Source organism: Cheilinus undulatus, linkage group 13 (assembly GCF_018320785.1).
Source record: "Cheilinus undulatus linkage group 13, ASM1832078v1, whole genome shotgun sequence".
Lineage (NCBI taxonomy): Eukaryota > Metazoa > Chordata > Actinopteri > Labriformes > Labridae > Cheilinus > Cheilinus undulatus.
The window spans coordinates 32,707,411-32,721,261 of record NC_054877.1 but is presented as its reverse complement, the minus strand read 5'-3'; the positions used below and the strand labels follow the sequence as shown (position 1 = coordinate 32,721,261).

Here is a 13,851-nt window from a genome sequence, read left to right as displayed (position 1 = left end):
TTGCCACTTTTAACCTGTTTTTTTCCCTTTTTCACAGTTATTTGAATAGTTTATTCTTAAATTTATTTTAATTCCTTCTACTTTATTATCTAGCATCCTAACATTTGTGCACATCCACTCTAGCCATGGAGTCTGACATTGCTTTCTAAATGGCTTAGCCAATGTTCCCATTCATGTTGTTGGCATTACCAAAAACGGTAATCCTGTTTTAAGGAAAGGGGTCTACATTTTGAGAAAGGCTATATTGTACAATAGTATAGATAAATAAAATTCATATTTTTTTGTTTTTATGAGAGCGGTTATTATTCAGGTTAAATATAGAAAAATGAAATATGGTTATCATAGATTAACTTTACAATGGACCATGATTTTGCTGACCTTCGTGGGCCCCCATTTGGCTGGGCCCCAGAAAGCTCTCCCTCTTATCCCCCCTTAAGGGCGGCCTTGATACTGTAGAGACAACATGTTTAAAGTTCCTGAAGCAAAGACTCACAGTGAGTTGGGGTCACAAACTGAAAGTTCCTGACAAGAGCTTCACATTTTAAGCACTTTGAGTAGCCTATTTTCTTGAATTAGTACGATGCACTTATTTGTGTACCCTTCTTATATTTCTTCCATAGACAGTGCCTTTTGAGATGCAAAATAGCTCTTAGCCTAAAGACAAGTATTATTCAAAAATATCCGTGCTATGCCTTTTTCAAGTCTAACCAAAATAGAAATTGAAGAACAATGTGTTGACGGCTATTGGGCACTAAACTTGAAATGAGACCTTTGAAACCTTCCTTTAAATAGCCATGTAGGCTGCAGCTCCCCCTCACAACAGGGGCGCTATTACGAGCATTCAATGGCACGGTAACCTGCATTACCAGAGCCTATTGCAATGCGGTGGCGCTCCACACATCTCTCCCTGTCTGGTGTTGGCTGTTCGGGGATAAAGCTGAGTGCTACTCGGTCATGTGACTCCTGTTTTTTCTTTCTTTCCTCCTTCGAAGTTGAAAGGCAGAAGCAGAGCGGTGGAGGGGGCCCAGCTTGCCTTCCTTCTTGCCGTTGATGCAACGTTTTGTCTCTTTTCCACCACATTATTGTTTGTTTCTCGCTCCGTGTGATTTATTTTCTCCTGCCTTTCCTTCGCAATGGCGGGGGCTATTATTGAGAATATGAGCACCAAAAAGTTGGTGATAGTGGGAGTTACTCTGCTTTTGTTCCAGGCGTTTGCCTTCATGGTCGGCGGTTTAATTGGTAAGTTTATCATTTACTTTTATCATTTATCAAGCTAACGTTTGTCTTTTTGCGCGCGTGCCTGTTGAAATTCAAACGTTAACGTCTCAACGGATAAAGTTTGTAGTTTGTCTCTTTGTTAAATGCCTTCATACGCACGTTGTTAGTGTTTTTAAAGAATAACGGACGGTAAACGCTAACTTTCTGCCACATTTCACTACCTTGGCCTGACCGATTCGTTCACAAACAATGCGGTGCTTTTTAAAGAGTCACTTTGACTCCGTAGCTGCTGAGGTGCACCTCTGCTAAATCACTGCTTTGTATCAAGGTGTTTGCTGCCTCCATGTCATGACCGGTGGCTTCATTTTCGTCGGCTAAAAATAACAGAGGACACCATACTTTGTGGGCTTATTTCTCAATTTCAGCACTATTCATCAGCCGGTTTTCTATTTTGCACTTCTGAGATGCAAACTCGAATGTTCTTCCACCACCCCTTTTCTCTCCCTGTACCTCCCCCTACTCCCCCACCTCCCCATCCTCACCCCCACCTCTCATATATAATGTCTGTCTGCTGTGTGGAGGCCCCAGGCAGCATCTCTACCTTTCTTTCACTCCTTTCTCTTCCTACCTCCCCTTTTCCCCAAATCCCCACCGCCTGGCGGGCATAGCATTCATGTTTCCTCCTCTCCCTTCTTTCCCTTGTTTCATTTGCATTAAGACAGCCAATCCTGCACACACAAGTGCACACAGCTGTCAAAGTTGCATATTGCCTGAAGGACTGTATTGGAGTTGCTGTCAAGTTTCTTCAAATCCGCCCACTCACTTCCACAGACACATACACACAGAGCTGATAAAAATTGAGTCCATGTGAAAGATGCGTATCTTTGCCTCAGGCTGAATCTGGAAACCATCCACCAGTGTTTGTGTCTCTGTCTGTCCAGTCCCTCACTGTCTACATGGCTGCTGGTGATAAATTAGCTGTTTGGTTCGTTCCTGGCTGAGATGGTTTTAATGAAGCTGGATTCCTTTGTGTTTGCTCGGTGGCCAAGGGCAGCAGGGGTAATTGAGTAGAAAGGGGGTTTTCCCCCCTTGTTTCCCAACAAACCCGGGGACTCGGCATGAGGTCATCAAGCAGAGGGGGACAGCCATTATTCTGGACACACTGATGGAGACCGGAGGAGCAGTGTGCCGATGGACTCGCATGGTCACTATGTAATTGAACGGCCAGTAGTTGCAGACAACCAGGTTTAATTTAGTTCTGGTGTTTCAAGTGCTGTGAAAAAGTATTTGTCCCTTTCTGATATATTGTTTTATTTAGCATATTTGTTGACCCTAAATATGTTACATCTTAAATGTTTCAGATCATCCAAAAAGTTTAGTATCAGTCAAGGATAACCAGAGTAAATGTAGTTTTTAAATGATGATTTCATTTGTTATGGGAAAATAAGGGGTTGTGCCACCCTCAACAGCAACATCCTAAGCAGGTGTTTGCAGTTACTCGCAATGAGTCTTTCACAGTGCCGTGGAGGGAATTTGTTCCATTCTTCCTTGCAGGATTGTTTTAGTTCAGCAACACTGGAGGATTTTTGAGCATGAACAGCCAGTTTGAGGTCATACCACAGCATCTCAACCGGATTGGTGTTAATTTTGTCGAATAAAAATGTTTGTCAACAGCCTTTTTCCATGAGAAAGACTAGACTAAGACTAGCCAAAAATAGATCTTTAATGACTAATGCTGACCAAAAGCAAGTTTAGTTTTCCTCAAGATGTCTAAAACTAGACTAAAATGTAATGGAGTTTTTTTGTTGGACATTCAAAATCCTCCACTGTGGGTAAATTGTCAAAATTCAATGCATCTGTAGCTATTCTGCCTCTAAGCTGTAGAAAGAAGGGACCCCAGGTTTGGCAGAGTGCATAGAACATACTACCATGATTTGGTACCAGATTCAGACAACTTCAGGCAAGAGAATAAATGCTTGAACTAAATGTAAAGACTTAAATGTGAGGACTTTTTATGGGCTAAAGCTACACTAAAATGATTGAGTTTTTGTTAACTAAAACTATAAAGGATAGAAATGACTTAAGTATGACTAAAACTAAAAGGCATTTAATCTTAAGACAAAGACTGAGACTAAAATTACAAATAGCGGTCAGAATTTACACTGAATCAGATCCAAGTTTGGACTTAGACTTTGCCACTCCCAAAACCTAATTTGTTTTTTCTTAAACCAGGGGTTTCCAAACTTTTCCCAGTGAGTGCCAAATACAGAAATATAAGGACGGTTGGGCCACTTTTATGTACCTTACCTTGAGGATATTCAAGTTAGTAAAATTAATCTAATGTTGGTTAAGATTGTTATTAGGTAGGTTTAAATGTGTAGTTAATAGCCGACTAGGCAAAGAACCAATCATTTTAAGGATTTTGGTGTGCCTAATCAGATTTCAGGGGGCCCTGGTCCATCATTGGTACTGCTGTTTGCTGCCATACTCCTTCAGGGCATTATAAATTAGGATATGGTTGTAAGTATCGTCGCCAATATGTTTACATTTTACAGTGTTGTTTAAATTTAGTCTTGGAAAAAAACACATCAACTAGCCTAATTCTTCTTGTCAAAATGTTTGTTTACAGAAGTAACATGGCGGCACCGCCTTTTGCTGAAAATAAGACGTACAATACAGTCAAGCACATGCTTCATGTGGGTCATATTACATTTAATTTTTAGAACTTGCTTTGGGCCAATCAAATATGGACCTCGGGCTGCATTTGGCCCCCGGGCCATCATTTGGACACCCCTTAGACTTGCTGATGTGTTTCAAATCATCATCCTTCTGCATCGAACAAGTGTGCTTGAGGTTGAGGTCACAAACTGATGACCGGACATTCTCCTTCAGGATTTTCTTGTAGAGAGCAGAATACATAATATAAATGACGCAAATTTTCCCTATCATTTTTGTTGTCGAATCGTGAACACAGGGTGTAAAGCTACATGTATTCGTACTGTACTTATTCGGTATGGGCTGCTCGGTTCGGTACAGAAGTGTACCGAATGGATACATGTTGAACAAAGCTCATAAACAGACAGAAAAACAGAGACAACACACTGTCGCACTGTCCTGGCAACCACACAACCACAGCAAACGACAGCAACAGTCTAAATATTCCCAGATAACAGTGTCCTGTTTAGGAACACTTTGTTTCCCAGTAAAATACAACAGTGGACAAAGAGGGGACTCCTTCATGTCTGCAGCTGCGTCATAGGTAAAGTTATCCTCAGATTTCACACGGCTCTAACCTCTTTATCCACCAAGATGGGCTGTAAAAAGTTCTCCCAAACTTTGTAGTAGGTCCCACTGGTTGATAAAGTAATCTAGTGCTGAGGTCTGTGTTGAAATCAGCAGGATAGATGCTAATTAGCATACTTAACAAGCTGACTTACGTTTGTAAGATGATGTCTAATTTATTCAGCCTATTTATTTTAATATAGTTTAATTACAAAAAAAGGTATTTATCCGCTTTAATTACCGTATCGAACTGTACCGAAAACCAATGTACGTGCCGAACTGAAATTTTTCCGTACCGTTACAGCCCTAGTGAACACTGATGTTAACTGAGTCATGTGAAGCCTGAAGGTCTTTAGATGCTCTGGGTTCTTTGATGACTTCCTCGATGACTTGTTAAAGTTTTCTTGGAGTAATTTTGGATGGCCCGAAACTTCTGGGAAGGTTCACCACTGTTTCAAATTTTCTCCATTCGTGGGTAATGGCTAAACGTGGTTTCCTGAAGTCCCAAAGTCTTAGAAATGGCTTTGAGACCCTTTCCAGACTGATAGATGTCTTAGACTTTGTTTTTCCTCATCTGTTCTTGAATTTCTTTAGCTGACGGCGTGACCTGTTGCTTTTTGAGATCTTTTAGTCTATTCGCTTTGTCAGACAGGTGATTACTTTTTTTTAGATAAGGCCAGGTAGGTTTGGGTGGCTTTTTTCACTTAATAAAAGAAAATTCATATCTAAAAAAAGCCTTTTGTATCTACTCAGGTTATCTTTGTATAGTATTACATTTTTTGCTGATCTGAAACATTTAAGTATAACAATTATGCAAAAAATAAGAAATTAGGGTGGAGCAAATACTTGTTAACAGCAATATGTATGTGTGCTTTTTATTTTTCACAGCTATGAACATACTTTAGTGGTTGAAGGTTTCTTGAAGATAACCAAGGATGAGTTTTATGACTGTGTGGAGTGTCTGTTAGCTAAAGGTTGTGTAAAGTGTCCTACAGCGCTCTGTTTCAAGTGAACAGATATGATTAGATGTTCTGATAAGTAACAGGGACAAACCATTACAGGTTTGGCTTACTTTTACATTTTTCTTATGGTTTAATATCCTCAATAATAGTGTTACTTCCTATAAGCTTGTAGGGTTGTGTAAATTTAAAAATTTGCTTCTAATTACTATATAAATTCTTGGTCTTCAATTTTTTAAATATATTAATAAAAGTTAATATAAATAAATAAATAAACTCTCAAATCTCATTTAGAGTCTTATCACTATTAAGACTCTAAATGGGCACCCCTGAGTCTCACACTGAGCATGTCTAATTAAAGTTACTAGACATGCTCAGTGTCTCCTACCACTTACGGTCTTAGTATGTGACATTACGACCACATTAAAACTTTTTTAAAGTACTGGTTTTGTTCTAACCAAGTCCAAATGTAGTATTCAAACGATGTTTTAAGCAAGTGTTTCTTCCTAAAAACAATTTTAAATTCATGAAATTAAACTTTTAGAGATTTCATGAAAGTTGATCCCTCATGGATTTCATGGCAGATCAGTGAAAAGTGTTTGGCCAGATATGATGTGCATCTGATTTTCTGCATGAAATGAGAAAAATATGTAGTGTGGGGAAATATTGATGTATAATTTCATGATGACCACCACATTGTCACAGATTATACTTCAGGTAGCTGACTGCTGGCTAGTGCTATATGAAGTAACTGCATTGTACTTGAATGCAGAGCTCAATTTGATTGGTCAACTGCTCGCATGTGGTTGTAAAATCATGTGGCTGTTGCTTAAACAACATTTTAAAAAACTGTATGATGGCTACACACTAGACAAGTTTTATTTAGCATGATTGTAGGCCTGTTTTGTCACCCAACAATTATGGAGGTGACCTGATTTGAGACTTCATGTAACAGATCATTTGTCTCAATAATCCTCTAGTTTGTGGAGCCAATCAGATAGCTCCTCAGTCAAAACCTCCCAGATTCAGAATCTTAAGTATTAGCCTAAACATTTATATTTTTGATTTCAGGTCAGGCCACCAACAACTGCAATAGCTAATGAGAGTGAGTTGTCACTAACCTGACTTTTACTGCTCACAAACATAAACACAACTATACAGTCAGGATTTCACTCACTCTCTCCTTGATTGTTTTCTTGCTGCGAAACAGAACCCATGCCAGGAAAGCCAGCTGAGGATGTTGATAATCCTCCATATTTGCTTTTCCTCTGAAATTACAATTGATCACACTTGTGTCTGTGGAATCAACCAAGTTGTTACTACAAATTTCTGGTTTGTGGTCCTTGAGTCCTTGAGGCAAAACTGTCTAGTGGGTGTATTCTGAGAATATGTTAAGTCTGTTGAAGCTGTCCATATATCTGTGATCTCCCAGGTTTGTCAGCTTTGCTATTGACCTCCAATGCAGCTTAAAATGTGGTAACAGTTATCCACGAGTATGACAAGCAGTGAACCAGTGCAATTCTGTAATCTATGCAGAGGTTTTTCTTAGCCAAGTTGACTGTCTTGTGACAATGGCAAAAAGCATGGTGTAGTGCTGTCAAAGAGAGTAATGTCAGCCAATCACTATTTTCCTACCAGTATCATCTGTTCTTACAACCCCAATTCAAAAAAGTTTTGTTCCTGTGTAAAGTGTAATTAAAAACAAAATGCAATGATCGCAGATCTCATGAACCCATATTCGTTCACTGTAGTGTTGGCTGAGCTTTGGGATTAAAATGAAATTATAAACCCTACAGTTTAACCTCTATAACTCCTCATCCTTTGTTCATCAGAGTTGTGTTGTCCAAATTATCTGTTTCCTTATTCTTATTTACACAGTTTATGAAACGTAGAGACACTGTTGAGGGTTCCTTGATGAAATGGTAAGGTTACATAGAGTCCACCTTCATTACTTTGTTCTAAATGAAGAGATAGGATTAGATGCACCGATGGTAAGAAGGACAAACTGATTTAATCTGTGAAGATTTCTTAAAGTCATGGTTAGATATTGGGTATAAAAGTGTCCTCCTCACAAGTTTATGTTTGCAGGAGGCACTTTAAACAGTGGATACAGTTTCAGTGTCCCAATTTTTTTCAAGTGCTGAATCTAAGCAGGGCTTTCATCTTCACCCCTATGAGTCAGTTCCTCCCCACAGGAACGTTCAACAGTAATTACAGCTTAAACAGTCTTTGTAGGCAGGTAACAAACAGCATGGCACATTTAGGACTCAAGGATGTCTCTGTTCTTTCCTGATAATTGGTCTTTGCTAATGTTTAACACCTGCATATTTGTTTGCTAGTCAGTCTTTGTGAAGGTTTTTTGGATTTGACATTTGTACATAAATGAAACCATTGTTCTGTTTACACAAACATAACCATTGAGATCATAAGATGTTGTTCCATTTAAATGCTTTTCGTGATGTAATGTTGGAAAAAAAGGTGCAGGGTTGGTCAGGTCTTATTTATTTATTTTGTGAAAATTTATTAAAATCTGCTGTTACCTAAGTGGCATTTCTTGTCCTGAGTCTGAAATAGATTGGGAAGTTTGTTTGCATCTCTAGTTGTAATATAAGGTGACATTCCTGGGAAGCATCTGGGTGGTTTGATTCTTTTTATGTCATGCATTAAGCCTAGTCTGCTCCTATAAACTTAGCATTATTTTTTCAAATAATCAATACTTCTGCTATAAGGTTGTAACCTAGGATTATGTTATTATAATGTAATAATGGGTTGTATTTTATTTGCATAGTTACTAAGTCAAATATCATCTCTTGGAATTGCCTTTTAGTCCAACCAGCAGGCCAGCACCCAAAGAAGCAGTGTTTACTCTCCTATCAAAAACAGCTATCTTTCAACTATCTAAAACATAATCTGTGAAATTGAAACTAAGTTGAGGTAAACTGTGATAAAGTTGCACTTTTAAAATGTAATTTCATTCCACAACAGGTTGGATAATTTATCAGGATGACACTCAATATCTGCAGAGCTGGTTGCCAACACTACATCATTTTTTTGTCCAAGTTTGATCTAGAAAATCAGCTGTGTCTTAAAGGGGTTATTGTATTTGTCTGTCTCAAATCTGAGTGATTCATCTGTGATCTCTTGTTGGAAACTTCAAAGAAAGTAAAGCGGTTTGAATTCTCTTTGAAGGCAGCACAGGTTTTGTTTGGTCTTTGGGAGACCTTTCTTGTAAAATGACTTGTTTTTGTTGAACCTGGTAATAAGAATTTGGGGAAATCCCAGCTCACATTCAAACACACTCTGAGCTAAATGTCCGGTATGATCTTCACCATAGGATATTTGAAATACCTGGGGGTTTAGCTATATGCCTTGAGGTACACCTTGACTCCAAGGCCTGCTCTGGTGTTGTGACATCAATCCACCAGCTATTACAGCTAGAGACCAAAGGTTTTTATATCTGCGTGATAATGATGAATCCTTTCCCAAGCACCACTGAAGTCGTATGAGTAACACCAGCCTTGTCAGGCTCATGAATGTCAAAGTGTAAACAGTGTAATTGGTGCCTGAGAGCTTTTGGGAAATTTCCCTCATCAGCACATCAAAAAGAGAGCACTGCCACCAGACATTCCTAAACAATGGCCAAAATGATTGTCAAAGTGTTTTGACTGGATTTGGATCTAAATCCAGCATTTTCCTTCACTGTTTAATCGAAGCAGCTAGGCTTTTATTAATTAAATTTTAGTTTAATCTTACAGTTTATGAACTTAAGAGAAAACAAAGTTAAGTATGAATTATATGGACACTTGTTTCTGTATTTCAACTTGACACCTAGTCTAACATGTCTCCCTCTTTTTATTTCTCTCAACAGCTCCCAGCCCCACTACAGCGATCCATTACATGGCCACAAAGTGTGTCGACACGGTTAAGCAGCGACAGGAATCAAAATGGTTTATGCCCTGGGGTCCAAACCAATGTGACAAGATCCGGACTTTTGATGAGGCAATGGCCAAGAAAATCGAGGCGAACAACATTGTGTTTGCGGTCCACATTCCTATGAATACCAAAGAGATGAGTCCCTGGTTCCAGTTCATGCTGGTCATTATGCAGTTTGACATCGCATTTAAGCTGTACAACCAGATAGGTGAGAACTGAAACTTCTTTCTTGGATTTACATAAGAGTGAGGACAAAATGGCTTGTGTTTCTCCTTCAGGACATAATTTTATGGTGTGGGAAAAGAAAGGCAGCCTAACCTTGTTGACATCCTTATAAGAGGCTGCTTTTCATCGGATTTGGAAGTGCTTCATTTTTGTAGAGCTTGTGGTTTTATTTTTCCAGCTCTTTCTATAATTTGTCACTTTTGTTTTTTTCTTCACAATCTGAAGAAAAATATTTGCAGAGGGTCACTGTAACCAAGATAGCCACTGAAATATTCACATCCATTGTAACTTCTTATCGCATTCAACATAAATTCAAGTCTAGGGAAATGCCTAATCTATTGTTTTTTTACATTTTCTTACATACACTTTTATTGCAAAAGTCATGGAGTGGTGTTGTTTTGCAATGTTATGTCAGTCTATCAGAGAGAACACTTGTGAAACCCCGAGATGTGTCTTTTTCAGTAGATTGGATTTCTGTTACAATGAAAGGCAGCAAACAATGATGGATGTCCTGCTGTTTGCACTATAAAGAGGCTTAGACCCTGGAGGGCTTGTGTAGATGGGTTTGTCAGACACCCTTAAGGCAGGTTTAAACAGAGGTGAGAGGTAATTCAGATTCATTCTTTGTTGATGCCTTTGAGCAATGAAATGGAACCAGATGATTTACATACTTTGGATGTGAGGTCACCTCCATTTAATGAATACCAACCTCTTTCAGTGTTGAACAATGGACATTTTTAACATGTTTTGTCACTTTGAATGTATAGGATGGATATCTTATATAATGCATTTTCAATTTTAGTATTTACATTCTAGCCTACATTATAATATTTCAAAAACAATGCTATAAAACAGCTCAAGACTGATCCTGTTTTGGACAGGGCCTTTCTATGCATGCATCTACTCTCTCCATTACTCTCTCCAGGTACCCTAGCTTCCTCATAACCTGACTATTTCAAATATCCAGTGCATGGGATTTATTTCACATTAATCTAGTAAAAAAAAAAAAAAAAACTCCCATACACACTATTAGGAGGGGCCGGACTTTTCAATCAATTCTTGGAAGGTGGATGGCCGAACATTCTGTCTCTCAGATACATTATGGGCCAATCAGAGCAACAAGACTAAATGTGGTGGTAGGCATGCACAGCTCCGATAAGTAAGGTGAGCTTGGCAGGCAGTCTGCATGAATGGTGGAGCTTGTTGGAAGATAAAACTCATGCTTGGGCCGGTAGGGAGAAGAACAAAAACATATTCTCTGCCAAGAAAACCTTTTTGTGAAGTTCTTTGCTCTTCTTTCAAAAAAGAGGAGACCCTTAGCTTCCTCACAGACAAAAGACATGCTTGTTTGGTTGATTGGTTATTCTAAATTGCCCATGGATGTGAGTGTATGCATGAATATATTATTTGTCTCTAATTGTTAGCCTTTCAATTCACTGGCAACCTGTCAAGGGTGAACCAGGGTCCAAAATTAACACCCACTAAGTCCTAAATGTGAGCAGTTTTTAAGATTTGGAAGTAACTCTCAGAGGGCTGTCTTGGCAGGTAACTGTACCAAAGCAGTCATTTTATAAAAAAAAAAAAAGATGTCTGATATTTAACACTCTTTGGCGTAATAGTTGTGTTTCTGCTGCTCCTCAAACCGATGCACAACACATGCCCAGGAACGCCAGGCACCATGGGCTACTGGCCTTATTCAGACTGACAGTTCAGTGCACGATAATTACACCATTGTTAAAGCTTGCTTTTGATATAAATAACACAGAGGTGTGGGGGGGGCAGGATCACTGCAAGACGGCAGAGCCAGTTGGAGAGAAAAGTGCTGTTTGTCTGCATGTAAAGCTGAGGTCATACTAAAGGATTTCTTTTGCTATGCTGGTCACTATGTCAGATAAAGCAACTGGAGCCAAAAAATTTATGCCTCGGCGATATGGCCTAAAAATCAAATTCCCGATTTTCTTTTAAAAAAAAATTGATTCACAATTTTTTCTTAGCCTTGTTTAAAAAACACACACAAATGACCAAAAAAGTAAAAGCATGTTTTTATTTTATTTTATCAATTAAATGTAACAAATACCAACTGAAAGGTGAACACCCTTTGAAAAAAATAGAACATATTTCTGTAATGTAAAGGTTCACCTCTCAGACATCATCCGACCACTGTGTGAATGATGGAACTTTATTCTTGCTATAATGTGAAATACTAGATTTATACTTAAAATAAAGGATTTTAAAATGATTAAGTGTCCCTTTACTTTAATGACAAATTGGAAAAAAGGAATAAACTACAGTAGAAGAAATAAAGTTTAAGCACCAAACATTTCCTAGGAGAGGATCCCTAAAACCCCAAATATGGCATAATCTAATGTAATTATTTAACTTCCTGTCCCTGTAACTTTAAGAAATGTAAATTGCCATCAGAACTTCATTGTACTTTGAAAAATATATTTTCTTTAGAGAACTTGTAAATACCATTTTTTTAATGTAGAAGTAGTTTATTTGAGGGGCCCAGCTTCTTTTCTCATTTATCTAGTACTACTTCTCCTGAAAAAGAAAAAGCGAGTGATTAAAAAATGCAGTATTTCTTATTAGAGTACTCAATTAATCGGCAGAAGAATTGAAAGAGTGCTCAACTACAAGAAGACTCGTTTACTGCAGCCCTACTATTGACTACACCTTATTTCCCATGGGGGCGTTCACAATAAAAGCCCTTAACAACTAGAAAAGCACTCAGAGAGTGCAGACCTCCGCCATTAGCCCTTTCTCCCAATAGTGAAGAATCCTTTAAAAACATTCTAATTCCCAAAGTACTCCCTCCCTGGTGGGGTGGAGACACAGTGAGGCAAAGCATTGGCTTTGCCACGTATGGAAGTCATGGCAGAGGTTGAATATTCCTCTATTCCTCCCAGCATTGTGAGTATTCTCGCTACAATTCGCTGTCTTTCTCTCTGTTACGCTCCGACTCGTCTCCTCGACCGGGCGTGCCTCCTTCAAACTCTATAAACTCCAAAACGTTGAATAACTTACTCATGTCCGCCATCTCCTGGTGTAAAGTGGTAACAGCGCAGACCACCACCATTAGCCTTATCTCCCAATAGTACAGAATCCTTTAAAAAATTCCTGGATCCAGATGGTGATCCGGATCAGTCCTGAAATCTAATCAGTTCTTCCTTATGCCATTTCTGACATTTTCTGAAAATTTCATCAAAATCTGTCCATGACTTTAGGAGTTATGTTGCTAACAAACAAACAAAAAAACCCACCTGATCACATAACCTCCTTGGCGGAGGTAAATATCAACAGCTACAGACTTTTATTGTTGAGGAATTGTCGGAAATAGCATTTTTATCATTGTTCAAGTTTCTGCAGTGGTACCGGCAACTTTCTGCAAAGTGCAGTGTTTACAGCTGCATCGCTCCATACATCTATGTCTTGTTTAATGCCACAGCTTGCTTCTAGGACTGAACATGGACTTAGTAAGCGAGTCAGAGGTTTTAACACATTTCAAACTGTTGTTTCAGCGCAATCACTGCAGCACTGAGCTAAAAACAAACCGAGGTTACCCAACTTGTGTAAAAGCCCCAGACAGACCCAACAGATAGGCTCTGCAAAGTGAACATTGGTCCTTATTATTACAGACACTAAACTAAGAGAGGAAAAAACACAGGTATAACCTGTTTAATGTATTACAGTTCAAATAATCTAATAATGCTCTCTCTCTCTTTTTCCTCTCATTAGTATCACTTTTAGCTAAAGGGGGAAGGTCCCCATATTGGTCTTTGCCCTGGGCCTCCAAATGGCTAAAACCAGCCCTGCCTCACTGAGTATCACTGGTCAAACAATGTAACAGACTGGGACACCAGTATCACACTATTGCTGAATCAATATGAATATACAAAAACATTATGATGGCAGAGCTTCATGTTGTCAACGAAGGCATCACTGAGCCAGTGTGAGATTGCATTTCTGATGGTTTGTGTCACGCTCTTTCACGCTCCTGCAATGCTAAAACATTATGGGAATAGACAACTAGTGAGGTATCGATATGAATTTCTCAAGGCATAATGATGGTGAACCTTCATTAATGGAAATGCACTTTTAAACACCTACACAGACAGCCTTCATCTAACCTTCAAACACAAACAAGCTTACTAATGCAGTCTTTGTTTTTGTCCCCAGGCTCTGTCAGATATCTGGTTTCTATTATTATGATGGAAACCAAACTGCAACTTTT

At 38.8% G+C, this 13,851-nt stretch overlaps 1 protein-coding gene across 2 annotated transcripts in view; it reads left to right on the top strand.

Annotated features, from left to right (window-relative positions):
• The first annotated feature begins 907 nt into the window (after nt 1-907).
• Nucleotides 908-13,851, top strand: part of wls (Wnt ligand secretion mediator) — a 33,163-nt gene continuing 20,219 nt past the window's right edge. Inside the window, exons 1-2 of one of the 2 annotated variants that reach the window (XM_041804098.1) lie at nt 908-1,239; nt 9,328-9,600. In XM_041804098.1, coding sequence (XP_041660032.1) covers nt 1,134-1,239; nt 9,328-9,600 — 379 coding nt within the window. In that variant the 5' untranslated portion in view covers nt 908-1,133. The remainder of the gene's footprint in view (nt 1,240-9,327; nt 9,601-13,851) is intronic. The other variant, XM_041804097.1, reaches the window with a different exon arrangement.